We start from the raw sequence: 15,367 nt of genomic DNA on the forward strand, positions 1-15,367 counted from the left end.
CCTCCATCTTCTGTTGTCCAGACTGCAGCCACACACCTCAGCAGTTTGAGAATCTTTGTAGTTGTAGTCAGGACATATGAGAGTGTCCTTACTTAACAGGGAGGAATAAGATGAGGAGGAGGAGGAGGAGGAGGAGGAGGAGGAGGAGGAGGTCAAAGATGGCATGATGGGACCACATGATGGCCAACCAAGAAATGCCCAATACACGGTACAAGTCATTGACAGATTTTTTTTAGTTTATCCCTATTTTTCCCAGTCTTTGAAGCATATTTCATCTTTTATACATTGTTCATTCATTTAATTTAGATTAAAATTATTGGATTAAATTATTTCTATTTTTTTGTTTGTTTTTGTTTTCTGCCCTTTTTAATTATTTAAATTAGAAATTAATTTAAACAAAAAACGAGTAATAAAGTGTACAATAAACTTAAAGTACAAACGAAACCTTATAATCACATTGCACTTGAATAAAGGTGTAATCTGCCGGTTGTTCTGCAGGTGACCTCATAACTCTGTCTTATGATGCACTTAGGGATTTACTATTACTACAGAGCACTCGTAGGTCTACGATGATTTTCAAGTGCTACTTAAATTACGATGCTTTTGGGAAACAGACCGTAAAATTAAGATCAGTCGTACGATCGTTTTTACGATCTTCGTTGGCTTACGATGCTTTTCGGAAACGCAGCCCAGAATAAACCAGATGTTATTGACCAGAATAGACCAGACGTGATCTCAACACATACATGTACTTACATTTTCATACACTGAAACGTAGGCTACAATTGACAGCACTAAAAATTATGTAAAAACATTCTGCTCTGTTCGTGACTTCCACTGCAAACTCGTTTCAAAGGATTACGCTGAACAAAACTACACTTTAAAACCTTAAAATGAATAACATTTCTGTAATTGTTTAACCATTATATATCATGTAATACTTATTTTGTTCGCCATGGGACACAAAAGGTGTTTTCTCAGACACAGGACTAGAAAGTACTAGACGCAATACAAATTCACAAAAAGGCATCAATTTAATCCGCTTTACTCCACATCTTTAGAATCCATACAACTGCGAGGAACAGATCCTCGTCATGAATTCAAAAATTGCCGCCTCAAAAAGCTTGACACACCTTTTATGGCAGTGATATCAAACGCTCATTGGCTCTCGCTTGCTTCGTCGCAGATTGCGACATGCATGAAGTGAAGCAGAATACCATTTTTTTCTTAATTAATAACTTAAATTCTGTTCTGTACCAGATACAAAACTGTTATCACCAGAGAGGACTGCGACTGCAACACATCATCATTCGGACTACTATTGGTACCGCTTTTGACATTTTGGTAACACTTTATAATAAGGTTCATTAGTTAACATTAGTTAACTACCTTAGTTAACATGAACTAAAGAATGAACAATACTTCTACAGCATTAATTAATCTTAGTTAATATTAATTTCAACATTTACTAGCAACTGCTCTCCGCGGAAGCTTTGCGTTTAAACAACTAATAAAATATTTCAACTCAGATCAATATTTTGTGTGTAATTATTTACTTATATGGCAAGCAACCGTGTAATAATAAATATTACCTCCGCTTCACGTTGGGTCCTGATCACCCTGTCGGGGGTTATTTTGAGAAAACCACCGGCTGGATGTACATTATCCCTTACTTAACTAATGCATAATTCAGGACCCTTACAATGTAAAGTTAATCATGAATTACTAGCGTATTCGTGCTTAACTAATGGTTAATTGTGAACAAGTTAATCATTAATTAATCCTTAACTAATGCATTATTCTGGACCCTTAAAATAAAGTGTTACCCATTTTTGGTTTATTTCAGTTTATGCAATACAGCAAGGGATTGTAAGTACTGCAAACCCTGTTAAATCTACCTCTGGAGTTTGTTCTAATCTAACACATACAGCGCTCTGACAGAATCTAACGAATTATCACAGAAACCATACAAAGGTATTGCAGGGATTAGGAAATACTATAGCAGGTATCTGTACCTGCTAAATTCTTTGGTGAGTGTTAAAAATAGGAGCTACTGTAAAGATGGATTTGTTCTATGTTGTGCTTATTTGAGAAGCTTTGACACTGAGAAAAAGCATGTGGAAAAATATGTCATGGAACATCTTCCCTTGGCATCTGTCCATCATCAAGCCTAATTTGAGAATGCCAGCTGCAAGAGCAAAAACAAAATACTCAAAAAAGTGTCACATTTTAGAAAGACATTATCTGTAGTCCCCCCCCCCCCCCCCCCAATATTATATAGTTCATGTAAAATCATGTAAATCATTATTGTTCCTAATTTTCTTTTCACTTGTACTGTGGATGTATCTGTGTGTCTGTGTGTTTGTATGCCAGCGGCTTGTCCCTGTGTGCTAAAATATCCACCATGAAAGGTCTGCTTGCCAGTATTCTTCTCTGCCCACCATGCAGCTGCACATGCTGTCATTTGCAAATGTACAAGAAGCACATCTAATGGCAGAATGAAAATGTGTGGTTAAAGAAGAAATTTAAAGTGCATATGAACTGGAAGAAATGTCTTTTGAAATTTTTTGATAACTATGAACTTCACAATTCCAAAAACTTTCATATCATAACACATTAAAAGATTACACAGTGCACAGTGCAAAGACAATAAAACAAGACCTCTAACGGTTCTTTGGCAAATTACTGCACCTGATCAGTATAGTGACGCCCACATCCTCACAGGTCTCGTAAACACGCGCCCAGGTGTCCTGAATGATGCCTCGCTCCACATCTGTCAGCGGCTCTGGTCTCTCCCTCCCCTCTGTTTCTTCATCCTCCCTCTCTTTCTCCATGCCACAGACGCACCACGGGGTACTTGCGCCTGAAGCAGACACAGACGATGGAATGAGAGGTGGTGGTGGTGGAGAGGACCGACGAAGTTGGCGGAGGGGGCAACAGAAACGCAGGGCAAGAGAGTAGAGAGTGTGCATCCGCCCCCCTCTCACCCTGTGCCCCTCACTCCCTTGAGCAGGCAGGATGATTTCACTACTGACAATCGCTCGATGAATATATCTGCTGTCACTGTCTTCTGTCTCTCTGTCTGCTTTTCCGTTCCTTGTCTTCCAAGCTGCTAAGGTCTTTGTCTACCCTCTAACACAGATGTTGTCTGTGCTTGGAACTTCTGGATTTGTAATGACCTCAGATATGGAACGTGTGGAGGAGAAGGAGGGAGCTGAAGGGAGGAGTGACAGGGAGCGAGAGAGAAAGAGAGAGAGAGAGAGAGAGAGAGAGAGAGAGCATGACAATTCCTGTGTTACCTATCAAGCCTTTCCAAGCTGTGCCTTTACACTCACAGATTCCAAACACACATAAGCTCATATTCAACAATCACATACTTTAAAAAGGTATAACATGAATCTGAAGCCTATTACACAAAATAAAATACACATAAATTCAGACAAAGATTTTCTCACAAAAGTATTATTATTATTTTTAAATTTTATTATCATTATTATTTGTATTTATTTATTTAATTTTATTATTGTTCATTGAGCCAGAAGAAATGATGTCCAGATCCAGAGATGGACAGTCTTGCCCAAAGAATGAAGAGGATTACTCCTCACCAAGAGGGTCTATAGAAATCAAAATAACAAATTAACAATAATATTTTTTTCTTTTTTGAAAAAAAGTTTTAAAGGACCACTGTTTTACGCTAAAAAAAACGCTGCTTTCTACTATTTACAGAAATATGTCTGTATAACTGAGATGTAATTTGCCCTAATGAACTGCACTGCTGTGATTATTTGTGAGATTATGCAATGCTGTTGCTTTATTTACACCACAACTGTACCCCAAAGTATAACACTGGTCATCTAGATTTTTTTTTATTTTTGTTTTCAAATATTTTATTTTTACTTCATATAAACAAGCACAACAGACTTCTTAAAAAAAAAAAAAAAAAAAAAAAAAAAACTAATAATAAAAGAGGATACTGACACAAATCATAACCAATTTAATCTCAGTCACTTAATTCACAAACACCATCTTGAATATTTGGTGCAGTGCTATGAAGACAGCAAGCATGAGATACGGAGAGATGGACACAAAAAGAGAGGAAAGGACATACATCTGACTACATCTGTTCGACAAGATAATTCCAGTCATTTGTCTGTGGAGCAAAAAGGGGTGAACCTGGGCATAATTGAGCTCCAGACCTTTAATAATTTAGTGAGAATCATTCAAATGGTTCAGTGAACAGAGCTTCAGTTATTTTGTGTCTGGGGAGCCTAATTAACTAATAAATTAATTATTAATCAGTTGAAATTTTGCTGTTCTCTGTCTTCTGTTAGTAGTAAAGAGGCAGAGGAAGTGTGAGTGTTAAATGCAGTGATCTTACAGTTCTTTTGTTTGTTTCTGTGTGCTGGTGTTTTTAAGAATGTCAGAAAAATATTGATCAAGGATCAACAGAATGTACTAGTTAGGCAGTTTAAATATGATGGTTATACAACATTGGTGGATCTCCAGTAGAATCTCAGTCAGGACAGAAAATGTTTAATTAATTAAAGAGCCAAGTGTTGCAATCACCAGCTGGAGTGCCCTTGATAGCCACCAGAGGGCACTCCTCCCTAGACTATTGGTCATGGACTGCATTACCCATCATCCTTTGCCCGGACTCAACACTCATTGAGTTTGGCTGCTACCCATTACCTTGTTTACTCTCCTTATATAAACCCTGTCTGTTCATTATCTCATTGTGAAGACTCACAGCATTTTCTTGTTTTCCAACACCATGCACCTCGGAACCTGGCCCACCACGATCACCAGCATATCCTGTTTTAATGATCGCTAGCCCTATGCTATATTTACCTTCCTTCCCTGTGGTTCCCACGCCAGAGGCGTTTCACAACATAGCCGCTACACCAGAGCCATTTCACAACATGGCTGCCACACCACAGCAAGTTAACAACATGGCTGCCATACTAGAGCCTTCAGCCAAGATGGCCACCATGCCTGAGTCTTCAGCTACGATGGCCGCCATGCTTGAGTCTTCAGCCAAGATGGCCGCCACGCCAGTGCCTCCAGCTGTCATGGTCGCCATGCCAGAGCCCTCAGCCATCATGGGTGTTATGCCAGAGCGTCAGTGTTCCCGGGCGTCATGAACTTTGCACATGAAGCCATTAAGGTAACCCTTAGGAGTTTGAGACTGCCATCTAGCCTAGAAGACACACCGCTGATGCAGCTGGTATCTCTGTAGTGGCATCAAGTCTGGAGGTCTCAGAGGTGGTCCCACTGACAACTGTACTCCCTGTTACGGCGATGGCCATTTGGTGTGTTTGGGCCGTGCACTGCACTTCAGTTTAAAAGTCCGCTCCAGAGTCCACTTCAGTCCATGAATCCACTCCAGCTACTGTCCCAGAGCCCAGCCTTGTGGTCCATGAACTCCTTGTCTGCCTTGATGCGACCACGGAGGTCGGCCAAGAACTTCCTGTTTGCCCTGATGCGACCATGGAGACCATACACATTCATTTGTACTTGTAAAGAATATATTAAATTTGAATGTTATAGATAGATTCCAACATCACTACCAATATCAGCACACTTCTGTTGTTTAAAATGCTTTCTTTAATAAAAAAGAAAAAATTACTGTGAATCAATTTTGTAATGGACATTTTAAATAAAAAAAAATAAGTGTGGTGTAAATATGGGTAAATAATGGCTTTTGGTCTATCAGCCACATGGGCCATCTGCATGTTACAGAACTTGATCATACAAGAATTGCACAGGCCTAAGGTTCACAGATGGGCCACAACTGTTTGTTTTTTTTCTGAATTTGCTCACTAGTGGCACAATTATGGCACTGTTTTGGTTCAGTTCTGACTAAAAAGAAGAATTTGCTGACTGCACAGCTTTAAAATTAAGATATTTTGGTACCACATTACAATAAGGTTCATTAGTTAACATTAGTTAATGTATTTACTAACCTGAACTAACAATGAGCCATACATTTGTCACAGTATTTATTCATCTTTGTTAATGTTAGTTAATAAGAATCCAGCTGTTCATTGTTTGTCCATGTTAGTTCACAGTGCATTAACAAATGTTAACAAATACAACCTTTGATTTTAATGACATTAGTAAATGTTGAAATCAATATTATCTAAGATTAATAAATGCTGAAGAAGTATTGTTCATTCTCAGTTCATGTTAATGAATCCGTTTTAAGTCAAAATCACTTAATTTGATCATCTTCTGCCCTCTTGAGGACGAAGAGTGCACCTGCATTCCTTTATCTTCCAGATATGCCAGATTTCCCGAGAAGTTGAGGTACACGTCAGAATGGAACCTGTACTGGTGAGCGGACGTGTACAGTGACCTCAGCAGTTTGTGCGTATCAGCTGACACAAATACAGACGGGAAGACATGGAACGCGGTAAGACCTGCCATGCCGATAAACCACAACCTTTGAATAGAATGGAATCTTTGATTGTAGTCTTAAATCTAGAATCTATAGAATATATTCTATTCAACGTTTGAATAGAATAGAATGCATTGATTATATTCTTAAATCTAGAATCATTAGAACCTGTTTTATTCAGATTCTCTGTAGTCGATGTCATACAATTTTAAGCGACGTCATACAATTAACGAGCTGTAAAAGCCTAGGCTGCACTGCTGTGTCAGTAGTCAATAAAGGCACCATGACGATATTTATTATAGAAAACAGTGTATTTGTCTTATTAAAAGTAACATGTTAGTAAAAATAATGGTCAAACTCAAAATAGTTATGCACAAAGACTAAATTGACAGAGAACTTACTGAACTGAGCTGGACAATGACGTCTGTTTTCTCCAGATAACTATGATTTTTACAACGGAAATGAATCATCTTACTGGACAATGACTTTCTTCAAGCGCTGCTGTACAGCCAAAGCAATCTTTGTTGCATTAATTTCCCGTTATCACTGTAAAGCTGCTTTGAAACAATAGTCTGTATTGTATAAATCGCTAAATAAAGGTGACTTGACACAATAAAGAATAACGCATAGGCAATAATTACAGTTGTGTTTCTTTACTAGTTAAAGTCTGTACCATACTATTGGACCAATGATGCATTCAAGTCATCCTGGGAATTTCGTATTTTATGAGTTAGGAAGTCCTGATTAGGACGTCAGGTGCGTTTAAATTACTTACTTATTTACGGAGCAAGATGGCGGTGCACATTCTCTTAATGAACTACACAATTTTAATGTTTTTAATTATAATTTATGAAGCCACTGTAAACTTTATATATATATATATATATATATATATATATATATATATATATATATATATATATATATATATATATACACATATATTACAATATATTATATTATATTTCGTTATTAGATTATATATTATATTTTGTGCAGGGAATTCGCCAATTTTATTATAAATTAAATTAAAAAAATTTATTTAAAAAGCCAGTAAATTAAATTTATAGGCAAATAAGATTATGAGGCTTAAAGAAATGCTGTCTGCATGTGCTATTGGATATTTTTCTATTTTCCACTTCTGAAGCCTATTTTGTAGAATGCTTATTAAAGCCAAAATTATATTTAGCCTCCCATTCATTGACATCAATAAACATTCACCTATCTAGATAGCTTGCTGATTATTCTGGAATTTCAGTCAAATACAGGCTATTTTTGCTGTACAATGTGCTTCAAATAATTATTCAAACAGTTGGTACTCAACCAGAATAATTGGGATGTGTAGTGGCTGCCTTTTACCGCTAAGTCGCGCTACAATCACAGACTTTGAAAAGTGTCAGTTTATTCATTGTGTAATCTGCCGCGGCTCGTTGAGAACTGGTAGCAAATAAATTCAAGTGAAACATAGTTAAACAAATTCATAATCCCCAATACTGAAAAAACAGTACAAATTTAGAACTGAAACAAATGTAGGCTTCTATTATTGCAGCAAATGTAAGCAAAGTAGGCAAAATGTTAACATTGTGTGCCCAGTTTTTCTATTAATTTACAGTAGCTTGTCAAGGTTATGCGTCTTATACTTAGTGTTATTTTAATTTGTTAGTAGGCCTAGATTTATGAACTGAAACATAACAGTGAAATAAATCTAAATGATTGTAAAATTAAAACATTGTCGGGACTTGCTAACCGATGTTAGTCGGCACCATTTGTGTTTTAGCATTAGGTACAGTACAGTAGGTTGTTATGATTAGCATAATTTTCTTTAATAAATAATGAAAACATTTCAACATAAAACATTGCAATAGAAAAATGTCACATCAATGAGGCTTTGCGTAAAAATAATAAGTTAAGCTCATGCTCACAAATCAAAGTTCAGGCGATAGCTTTGTGGTCTACTCTACAACATGTGCTTCAAACGGTCTGAGTTCGAATCTCAACTCTACTATCCTCATAATTTTGTTTGTAGTTTAATAGGCTATTTGTCAAAAAATAAAAACTTCTGAAATGTTCATTTATTGATTCGAAACACTTTTCGGAGCTTTGTTATTCATTTTCTGTTATTTTTATTAATAGGCGTTTTGACGATAACATTGAACCTAGACTATACCTACATGCTGTTAACTGATGTTGGCCGACAGCGTTTATGTTTTACCATTCTTGATGCTTAAATAGGTAACAGATTATTAAAGTCAAGCGTTTTGTTTTATTAATTATGGCACATTACAACATAAATTTGCTACATTCCAGTTGAGCCTCTGTTGCGCTGTAGCCTGTTGTGTTGATGACTGACAGTGATACCCGGCTTTAGCAACGAAAGAACATTTTCAAAAAAGATCTATGCATTGAACAAATCAGGGAAAAAATACTGATTTTGTTTACTTCTACAAAAAATAGCAGACTACCCAGTGGGCAATTGATGTTGAAAAGACATCAAATATGCAAATCAAATTGACGTCAAAACCAATGACATTGATTTGATGTAAACTGAATGTCAAACATATTGACCTGCATATACATAAACCAATTTCAGTGAGGGTATTAACTTTCTCTTTTCACCAAATTACCACTGGAAGACATTGCCTTTCAAACTGACCTTAAAATGATGTGCAGTATCTTGATCAAGTCTTGACTAACTTTTGATGTCAAATTGATATCAAGGTGCCTGCTGGGTATCTAAATAGTATTGCTTTCAATAAAAAAAACAATGAAAATGTAAAAGAACACTAAAATCAATTAAATTTAAAACCGCATCGCACATTTCAAGGTTTAAATAAAGAGTCGGGACAGTTTATTAATTTAAGTCGAGTTTAGCGTTTCCATATGCGAAGCAAAATGAAAAATACAGAACCCTATTCTTGCGACATTTTTTAATATTGCCAAAAAATTTGCAGCTTTGCTGTGTACAATTAAAACTGTAGGCTACAAAATGAAAATAGTACAAAGCAACATAAAATAATATCGGGCGTTTTTCTTTGCCTCTCTCTCGCAGACGTGCTGGTTCTCTTTTTAACAAGTTTATTTTGTCTCCCTCACTGCGTGCGCCGGGTCTCTATTGAAATTAAATGTTTCAGGGTAGAAACACATCATAGGCCTACAGCTAATAATACTGTATATGGCACTGCATGTCATCCACACCAATTACAAAAAAACATCTGTAACAAATTATTTAGACTTTGTTGTTTCAAAGAAAAAGAATGCCTTGTTGAATTCAGGGGCGTGTCTAGAAGGGGGGCACGGGGTGGCACCGGCCCCCCCTGGAATATGATTGGCCCCCCCTGGTGCCCCCCTAACATCATTGGGCTAGATTTACTGTCAACATGACAATGTCCAACGCCATTGGATCAGAGCGCTGTCAATCACTGCTTGATTTGCGATTCGCAAAGCAGAATCTCTGGTCTGCGTTTTTTTAAACAGGAGTCAGGAGAGAGACACCTCGATACGTCACTGTTTATGGTATACACACTCAATTACAGTATATATATTGTAAATTTCGTTGACGAAAAATGTTCGTCATTATTTTCGTCAACGACATTTTTTCACAGACTAACACGTTCGATAACTATATAAAAAACAGTTTTAAATGACGACAACTATGAATTATGAACAACGAATAAAAAATAGACGAAAATGTTAGGGAGGGGACGAGAGATCCAGTCAGAACTGATTTGCGTTTGTGGTAGATGCGAACATTTGAATTGTAACGTGCTGATCTACCCAGCGGCACACGAGTTGGAATGCGCTTGCTGCATGTCTCACAAATCGTTCAAAAATGTAAACGTCTGGGAGAAAGAGAAGGGCAGACATATGGACAGATCTGAATAAGAGTGACGACGCGAAAGAGAGCTTCGGTATGTTTTTCTGTGCGAACACACACACACACACACACACGCGCGCGACCCGAAGAGTGCAGCCCTGCGCGCTGCGCGCAATGGACTGAATTGAACTCTCTTTCGCGTCTGAATGGACAAATACACACAACATGTTGTCTAAATGTCCGTTTTTGAGAGTATTCACGTAAAACACAGTCGGTTATGTCTTTACAGAACGTACAGTTGTGAGAATATCGGATGTGCATTAGCAGTGCAATTGGATCTGCACACTCGGTCTTAAAGTGACAGTGCGTAATAAACCTAATGCCTTCTGTACACTTAATATTGTTCAAACAACAAAATAAAAAGAGAAAAGCATTCACTGCTCTTTAATAATAGCTTTAATAAAATTTAATTCATACAAATAAATATATCTGCTTGAAAGAATAAACAATGATGTATGCAAGTAAAGACTGCATAATAATTTATTGAAAAATAAAAAGACTGTTCTACTTTAGAAGTTTATCCAGTTGAATTTTCTGATTTCCCATGGGCCCCCCCTTACTGGTTCTTGGTCCCCCCTGTGCCCCCCCATTTATAAAATCCTGGAATCGCCCCTGGTTGAATTCACCTTAGGCTACAATAAAATGAGGTTGATCGTGAATTAAACGGCACTGTATCATTTAGTTGGCATGAACGTGTTTCGTCAACAGTTCATGTTTAAATAAGGCCAGATTGTTGACAATCATACACACTGCTCTAACATTCTAAAACTCTTCAAAACCAGTTGAAACAATTGGATTGAATACTTCAATTTCTTTTTTTAAAGGTGCTCAAAGCGATGTGACGTGTTTTTTAGGCCAAAACATTTTTTGTCACATACAGCAAACATCTCCTCACCATCCGCTAGCTGCCTGTCCCCTGAACACACTGTAAAAAACCGTGGTACATTTCTGTAGACACCCCAGGCTTCACAAACGGCAAGAAAAACAAACTGGGCTAACCTGCACCAAGAAACATAACAAACTGTTCCAGCCAATAACCGACAAGAAGGATTTGGGGGTGGGGTTTGGGGGGGTTAGTGCGCGGATGAAGAGGAGGGAGGGTCTAGCTAGCCTCCGTTTTGTTTGACTATACTTTAAACGTCAACAAGAAGTGACGTCACCCAACATCACTTAGAGCACCTTTAAATGAAAAACCTTTAAATAGCTACATTAGCTACAATATTTATAATTTAATTAAGATAGGGCATATTTGGACACATCGAAAGAATTATTCTGAAAGGAATTTTCATTTAATTGCATTTCATTGAAATCTAAGTTCTACCACTCAACCCCGAATTTACTAGAGAGCCCAGAAGTGGAGAGAGAATCGCTCTTCATTCATCTCATTCCTCAATAGAATAGTACAAATAATCAGTGTCATTGCACTTAATTTATTTTCACTGATTGCGAGATATGATGGTATTTTGGTGTATTTTATGTTTGTTTGTTATTGCGCTGCTCCCCCGAGGAATAGGCTTCTGTTGCCCACCAAAGTCTACAATATGAAATATAGGCCTCAGCTATATTGTTGTCATCTCTATTTTTAACTTTTGATTCTATTTTCTGTGCTAAAAGTTTGTTCTATTCGGTTTAAAATTTACTATTACATATTAATTTTTGCTTTCATTAAATTTAACCAATTCTGTTGTAGCCTATAGGCATAGGCTATTTAATTTGTTTTATTTATTTATTTTTTGTTCTAAAAGTTTGTTTTATTCTGTTTTGTTTGTTTATATATATATATATATATATATATATATATATATATATATATATATATATATATATATATAATCAGTCTAATTCTTCTGGAAATAATGAAAAAAAAGTGTTGTTTTTTTTACAATACATTGTGCTGTGTGTTTTTTTTTTTTTTTTTTAAATAAACGGATAGCCTACAAACAGAGATATAATAGTTCACTGTTCGTTCAAATAATAGTCTATGTTTGTATCGTTTGTTTAAACAACATTAACCAAATTTTCTTTCTTTATTTAATAATAAAATTGGCCTATTACTATAACATGCAGTTCCCTATCGTTCGGTCACTACGACGTACGTCGTGGTGAACGACGAATAGGAATCTCGCTAGAGAGGCCAATCTACTTCGAGTGAACTAAAACAAGCCAATGCACATTGGCGTGCAATCATTTGCATCAGCTGTGCAGCCTCGCAGCGCGGGTATTTAACGAGCAGCTGGTGTGATTGCACTTCAGCTTTTTGCTTCGGAGCCAAGCACTTCGATGCGTCTACAGGAAAGAGTGGAGAAACAAGCCGTTGGATCTCTCTTTTACGGTGCGGGTGTCACAACACGGCAGCGGGGACGGTCATCTCTTCTTTGTGTTTGTTTGTTTTCTTTGTTTTATCCGGTACTGAGCAAACAAAAAAGCTGTTTTAACGGCTGGTAAGGTGCGCCGTTAGAGCGCTCAAAGGCTGTTATCACAGCTGGTAAGACAGCGAGAAGAGAAAGAGACAGCGCACAGACGGGTGCACATTCCCGTCTGTGTTCGCAGTGTCTGTTCCCCCTGTGTGTTTCAGCACCAGTGAGAGCAGTCCCTAAAAGAGCTTACACAGATAGAGAGCGTCTTTTTAAAGATGACTTTCTATCTGTGTGTTTCTGGATGCGGTCGTTACCTGGGCTCACGGGATGGTCACGAACGCTGCCTCGTGTGTCTGGGCATTAAACACGCTGAGGCAGCGTTTGTGGATGAGTCATGTACCCATTGTGGGAAGATGGCCATCGCGGAGCTGCGGTCGAGACTCACGTTCCTGCAAAGGGGCGGAGTCTCCGTGCCGCTGCCTCGATCCAATCCTCCTCAGAGGGTTGCTTCGGGCAGCGACATGGGTGACCTGAGGATCACGGTGAGCGCGTCTCCTTCGGGGAACCAACCCCCTAGGAGCCCTCACCCCTCTCATGCTCCGCAGCCAGTTGAGCCCCCATTGGAGAAAGCTGGACCATCCTCGTGGTGTGTACCGGTTGTCTCCTTTGGGGCTCCCTGTGAGGATCAGATGTCGATCGCTGCATCGGAGGGTGGGTCAGACTTCTCTGCGGATGACGACTCGGCGCCGTTGCCTCCTTCGGGGGTGTCAACGGTGCCTGAGACGGACCCGGAGATGATGGCCATGCTTTCCCGGGCCGCCAACGGGGTCGGGCTCGTGTGGAATCCTCCACCGTGTCCCGAACCCTCGAGGTTGGACGATTGGTATCTCGGGGTGGCGCGCGCTGGTTCTCAGCAACCCACCCCAGTGCCTTTCTTCCCGGAAGTGCATGAGGAGCTTACGGGGACGTGGACGGCACCTTTTACTGCCAGAAACCGTTCCGGTGGCTCCTCCTCCCTCACCACCCTTGATGGCGGGGCAGCTAAGGGATACACGCGCATCCCGCCAGTGGAACGGGCCGTTGCTATGCAACTGTGCCCTAACTCCACTTGGCGCGGAGAACCGTGTCTCCCTTCACGGGCCTGTAAATACTCGTCGGATTTAACCGGCAAGGCTTACAAGGCCTGTGGGGAAGCTGCCTCTGCCGTGCACGCCATGGCGTTGCTGCAGGTTCATCAGGCCAAGGCACTGAAGAACCTGCACGAGGGTGGTCATGATCCCCAAGTTCTTCAGGAACTTCGTATCGCGACGGACCTCGCGCTTCGTGCGACGAAGGTGACCGCGTGGTCGGTGGGTCGTGCGATGTCCACCATGGTGGTCCAGGAGCGCCATCTCTGGCTGTGTCTGGCGGACATGCGGGAGACCGACAAGCTCCGGTTCCTGAACTCCCCCGTGTCCCAGACCGGCCTCTTCGGCGACGCGGTCGAGAACTTCGCCCAGCAGTTCTCGGCTGTACAAAAGCAGACTGAGGCCATCCGTCACATCCTGCCGCGGCGGCCAGCTGCTGCTCCCACCCCTCCGTCTGCGGCTCCTCAGTCTGCTCGTCGCCGAGGGCGGCCTCCTGCGTCTGCCCCTGCTCCCGCGCCGCAGCAGCAGCCTCCATCCAAACGGCACCGTGGAGCCAGTCACAGGCGGGCCGCCCCGCCCATCCAGGACCCCGCTAAGAAGGGCGGCAAAGCCAGGAGCAAGCGGCCCTAGGACGGGCGACCCAGAGATGGCAGGGACTGCTCTCCAGGAGACGATGACTGCATCGCTCCATCCCCCGGAAGAGGGCCGGGTGGAAAATCTTTGTTTTCCTTTTCTTTTTGTTCCGCCGCTGGCCTCAAAACCAGCGGTACCCAAATTTTCAATAAAAGAGCAGTTTCTTCCGTCTCTGGGTCCGAAGAGGGCCCGGAGAGCAGTGGGGGGAGAGAATCCTCACCACTCTCATCCGCCTCTTCTATCGCCAGCAGGCAGCAGTGTGCAGTTCGAGAACGCAACCAAGCCGTCTCCTGCACCTCCCGCCTCGTGGAACCAGGTAAGTGTTGCGCAGCACACTCAGACTCCGCTACGGGCCGCCTCCCAGAGAGAGCCTCCCGAGCCGAGCCCCTGTGTTCCACCTCGCTGCCCCACTCCGGGTACGCCTACGGTCCCTTTGGTCCCGCTTGTACGGTCTCTGCGAGCCTGGCTAGCGCTCCCCAGTCCGTCTCGCTGGCTCATTCGGACCATCAGGCTCGGCTATGCGATTCAGTTCGCCCGGCGTCCCCCCAAGTTTCGGGCCATCCACTCCACTACAGTGAGAGCAGCCGATGCCCATGTCTTGCGCGCGGAGATCGCAGTCCTGCTGGCGAAGGACGCGATAGAGCCGGTCCCTCCAGCCGATATGAGGTCAGGGCACTACAGTCCTTACTTCATTGTACCCAAGAAAGGTGGTGGGTTACGACCAATCTTGGACCTGCGAGTTTTGAATCGGAGCCTTCACAAGCTACCGTTCAAAATGCTCACGCAGAGACGCATTTTCGAATGCATCCGTCCCCAAGATTGGTTTGCAGCGATCGACCTGAAGGACGCGTACTTTCATGTCTTGATTCTTCCTCGACACAGGCCGTTTCTGCGCTTTGCGTTCGAGGGTCGAGCATATCAGTACAAGGTCCTTCCCTTCGGGCTGGCCCTGTCTCCCCGTGTCTTCACGAAAGTCACG

The 15,367-nt window shown here is 41.0% G+C and overlaps 2 protein-coding genes across 2 annotated transcripts in view; one reads left to right on the forward strand and one right to left on the reverse strand.

The window, feature by feature from the left end:
- cygb2 (cytoglobin 2) overlaps window positions 1-3,201 on the reverse strand; it is a 38,307-nt gene extending 35,106 nt beyond the window's left edge. Inside the window, exon 1 of the mRNA XM_079883262.1 lies at window positions 2,692-3,201. Coding sequence (XP_079739388.1) covers window positions 2,692-2,972 — 281 coding nt within the window. The 5' untranslated portion in view covers window positions 2,973-3,201. The remainder of the gene's footprint in view (window positions 1-2,691) is intronic.
- Window positions 3,202-6,331: 3,130 nt separating this feature from the next.
- Window positions 6,332-15,367, forward strand: part of LOC307165548 (uncharacterized protein) — a 69,039-nt gene continuing 60,003 nt past the window's right edge. Inside the window, exon 1 of the mRNA XM_079883261.1 lies at window positions 6,332-6,412. Coding sequence (XP_079739387.1) covers window positions 6,403-6,412 — 10 coding nt within the window. The 5' untranslated portion in view covers window positions 6,332-6,402. The remainder of the gene's footprint in view (window positions 6,413-15,367) is intronic.

Source organism: Squalius cephalus (assembly GCF_949319135.1).
Source record: "Squalius cephalus genome assembly, chromosome: 10".
Classification (NCBI taxonomy): domain Eukaryota; kingdom Metazoa; phylum Chordata; class Actinopteri; order Cypriniformes; family Leuciscidae; genus Squalius; species Squalius cephalus.